The 3,621-nt window shown below is 34.4% G+C and overlaps 1 protein-coding gene across 1 annotated transcript; it reads right to left on the reverse strand.

Annotated features, from left to right (window-relative positions):
• Positions 1 to 413: 413 nt before the first annotated feature.
• LOC136062814 (putative anthocyanidin reductase) lies at positions 414 to 2,600 on the reverse strand. The gene is made up of 5 exons (XM_065762383.1): positions 2,019 to 2,600; positions 1,717 to 1,934; positions 1,467 to 1,626; positions 754 to 961; positions 414 to 661 (listed from the first exon to the last, which is right to left on the reverse strand). Exons 1-5 carry the CDS (start codon positions 2,050 to 2,052, stop codon positions 505 to 507), a joined length of 777 nt encoding a protein of 258 aa, XP_065618455.1. The 5' UTR covers positions 2,053 to 2,600; the 3' UTR covers positions 414 to 504.
• Positions 2,601 to 3,621: the final 1,021 nt, after the last annotated feature.

Genomic DNA, 3,621 nt, shown 5'->3' on the forward strand with positions numbered 1-3,621 from the left:
GAGCAATTTCTTTGTATTATTCTTATATTCTTGCTAGATCTTGTTCTTATTGTTCCGCAATAATTTCCACAACTATTGACTTTTAAAATGACTTCCTCGTATTATTCTGATATCCTTGTTAGATGTTGTTATTGCTATGCTGCAACACATCATCAATTCAATCTAATGTATTAGCTACTTTTAGGCAGATATGGCTGCCTTTGGCACTTAAAAAGCATCTTATGGCCATTCAATTCTTGCAGCCTAAACTCAAACAAATTTTAAGACTAGTAATTAATGTGTTTTGATAATGACCTACTAACCCTACATTTGTTAGTTGAAAGTTCAAATCAACATGAAGGTATAGGTTAATTCGGATCTAGAATCAACACCTACAAAGTCAGCTCATAACCGCAAATCATGTCTACAATCAATTTGATTTTTCTCTTTGATTTATTTCTACCAACAATAAAGTTACATCTTTTTATTTCAAAAGTTCAGTTTTTTTAACTATAGCAAAAAACATTACTCAACATTTTGAGATAGAAAGCCATAATCTAGACAGGAAGTGATTGTCTGATGTATTATGTCTGCTACTCCATACTTGTAATTGAAACCCAAATTTCTTAGCTTCTTCGAAGAAATTTCAGGAGGTACTAGATCGTTTTCATTCTCCACCGACCTGCATATGTAAGGGTATCATAGGAAATCTCAAAGTCCCCATTGATATATCATTTCACTTCAAAATTAAAATAGAAAAATAAAAGGAGCTACCTAATATGTGAGCTGGAGTACTCCTCAGCTAGGAGCTCAACCAACTTGGACATTTTACAATTTTGGGCACAGCATATATATCGACCTTCTGCTTTAGCATGCGCCATAAGGAACATGTGGGCACTGCATATATCTTCGACGTGAACTAAAGAAATCGACCCCATCCTTGTGTTCACGGCAGACAATATCCCAAAGAACTCAGGGTCACCTATATAGATCATCAATTCCACATGCTTAAACATCTTTACTTTGTTTGTACATGCAGTTTTTTCCCTTGAAGAGTTTTAGGTATGCATTTGATGTAAAGCAAATAAGTTTTAAACTCAGATTTATTTGAACTGAGATATTTTGGACTTGTGTGGACTACTGTACATTAGGATATCTCAGAAATTAGTTGGAGAAGTAGGTTACTAAAGTGTTTTGGAAGTATTGATGTTTTTAGTCATTGTAGATAAGGTATTGAATGTCCTCATATTGACATTGCCTCTGCCTCTGGTAATCAAGTTATTTCTTTTGTTCTGGACTTGTAGAGAGCAGTAAGCCATTGAGTAATATGTAATGAGATTATATTTTCTTTTCTATAAATGATAAATTTATTTGCAGAAAAACACAAAACACAGTAAAGGCGTACAAGAGTAAAACTGAAAGAAATCAGAACCTAAAGAAATTGTAGCATGTTGAACTTAGAGCTCATAAGATAATTGCAAAATCACCTGTTATTGGTGACAAGAGAACTCGAATGCTCGATGGGACATCAAAAGTGAGGAATGGGCCACCAACGGTAGCTGTTATCACTGATACAAGATCAATGCCATTCTCATTTGCAAATTTAAATGCTGCTTCCTCCGATAGAAGCTTCGAAAGGATATAAACCTATGAAACCAAAATCCCCCACAGTAGATGATTGTACAACTACTACGTGCACAACAATGTCAACAATAAAAGAGGGAGGGGGAACATTACCCATCCGTTTGTTTTTGTCTTCCACACATGATCAACATGAGTTTGGCAAGATTCATCAACAACAGGTCTCCAATTGCCACTGCTGTCTTTGGCAGTGATAGTACTAATGGAAGATGTGAAGACAACCCTTTTCACAGATTTCGATTTCAAGCAGGCTTTAAGAAGGTTTAAGGTTCCTTTTATTGTAGGGTCTACGATATTTGTTTGAACATAAGTCTCTTCAAATTCAGAAAAGAACCAAAGTGTTAAATTGTTAACTGAAAAGTTTTAGATAGCTTGGTAATTTGTTCTCATGGGATTACCTATGTCTTCATTTGCAAGAACACTAAATTTCATGGAAGCTGCCACGTGAAACACACCATCACAGCCCTTTACAGCCTCATCGAAGCTCCCTTCTTCTTGCAAATCAGCTCGGAACAATCTCAACCGGTTACTGCTCGGCCACAAGGATAATAGGTATAATGACTTTGCTGAGATAAATTAGGAAACCATTTAGCCTACTTATAATAACTCTTAATTACAAGAAGATGAAATAGATGTACAGATATCTGATTTCAAACAAAGGGGGAAAAGGCAATTTGAATTGGTAACGAACTGGATAGTACTTGTTATTGCAGCTACATGATCAACTCAATACATTGACCACTACACCAAATACTTTGTGACAAGGAGTACAATTTCTTGTATACAGTAATGAGATGTGCATGATATATAAATAAATCTTGGTCTGGAGGTTCTATAATCACTTAAACCTTTTGTTATTGGAACTTTCCCTACACATCTAGGAGTAAATTAGTTTCTTTATGGAGCAGAAAGCCTCTGGCTCTACGAGTTCTACCAGGAGAATGAATTTTCAGCAAGCCAGACCTTTACTAATCAGCAATTCTTCAAGCTACTAGACATATGTTACCCCCAGTTATAAATATATGTTACAATAATTCTAGAGCCTTCGTAGATGATAAAGTTTTTATCTTTAAAAAAAAAAAAAAAAAAAAAAAAAATGATGATAAAGTAATGCAAGTGAATGGCCCAAATAACAACTCATAAAAATATGTCAACTAAATTATTGTAGAAAGTGTTACAAAAATTATTGGTCCTGTAATCTTATTATCTATACTATTATTTAAGGAGTTTTCTCTATTTGGATTCCTCATTTTTTTAGTTAAAAAATACTCTTACATCTCTATGTTTAAGTAGAGACAAAACTAAAGGACAATCTGATAAAAATGCAACTCTAACTTCCACTAAAACATTGTCTAAAAAATATGACCACTCTCTTGTTAATTTTTCAAATTATTTTATTCACTTATAAATTAGATTTTCAAAATAAAAATTATATATATATATATAAAATAATATACTGATTCGTTTATTTTACCTCTATTTTTTTTTACATAAAGAATAGAAGAGAGTGCTGTCAACTTGCCTCCACAAAGGTGAAGATTAGAAGGGCAGAGAGACATTTCCAGGAATGAGTCATTCCCAAGCGGTTTCTGCTGGAGAAGATATGGTTATGGAGCAAAAAGGATTCCCCAAGGAACCAGGTGAAGTAGAGGAGATAGATGAAGTAGAAACTCAATATCAACGTCAGACTGATGGCACGCAGAATTCAAATTCTGATGAGAGTAAGAGTAAGTGCTCTCTCTTTTTCTCTCTTACTGACACCGGGCTTGCAAATGAGTTTTCAAATATCTTATGTGTCCGATCATTCTAACTTGCAAATATTGCATTTGTGAAGTTGGCTAAAATGTGACACGCAGACACAAATGATAATTGTTGCAGGTACAATTGGAAATGAGCCATACATGGGAATTTGGTGCACACATAATGTACCCTCCTACTCCCACACCTCTCATCCATGAGAAGGTATTTAATGAAACAATTTTGTAAGACTTCTTTCTCACA

The sequence above is a fragment of the Quercus suber genome, unplaced genomic scaffold, assembly GCF_002906115.3.
Source record: "Quercus suber isolate HL8 unplaced genomic scaffold, Cork oak 2.0 scaffold_455, whole genome shotgun sequence".
Lineage (NCBI taxonomy): Eukaryota > Viridiplantae > Streptophyta > Magnoliopsida > Fagales > Fagaceae > Quercus > Quercus suber.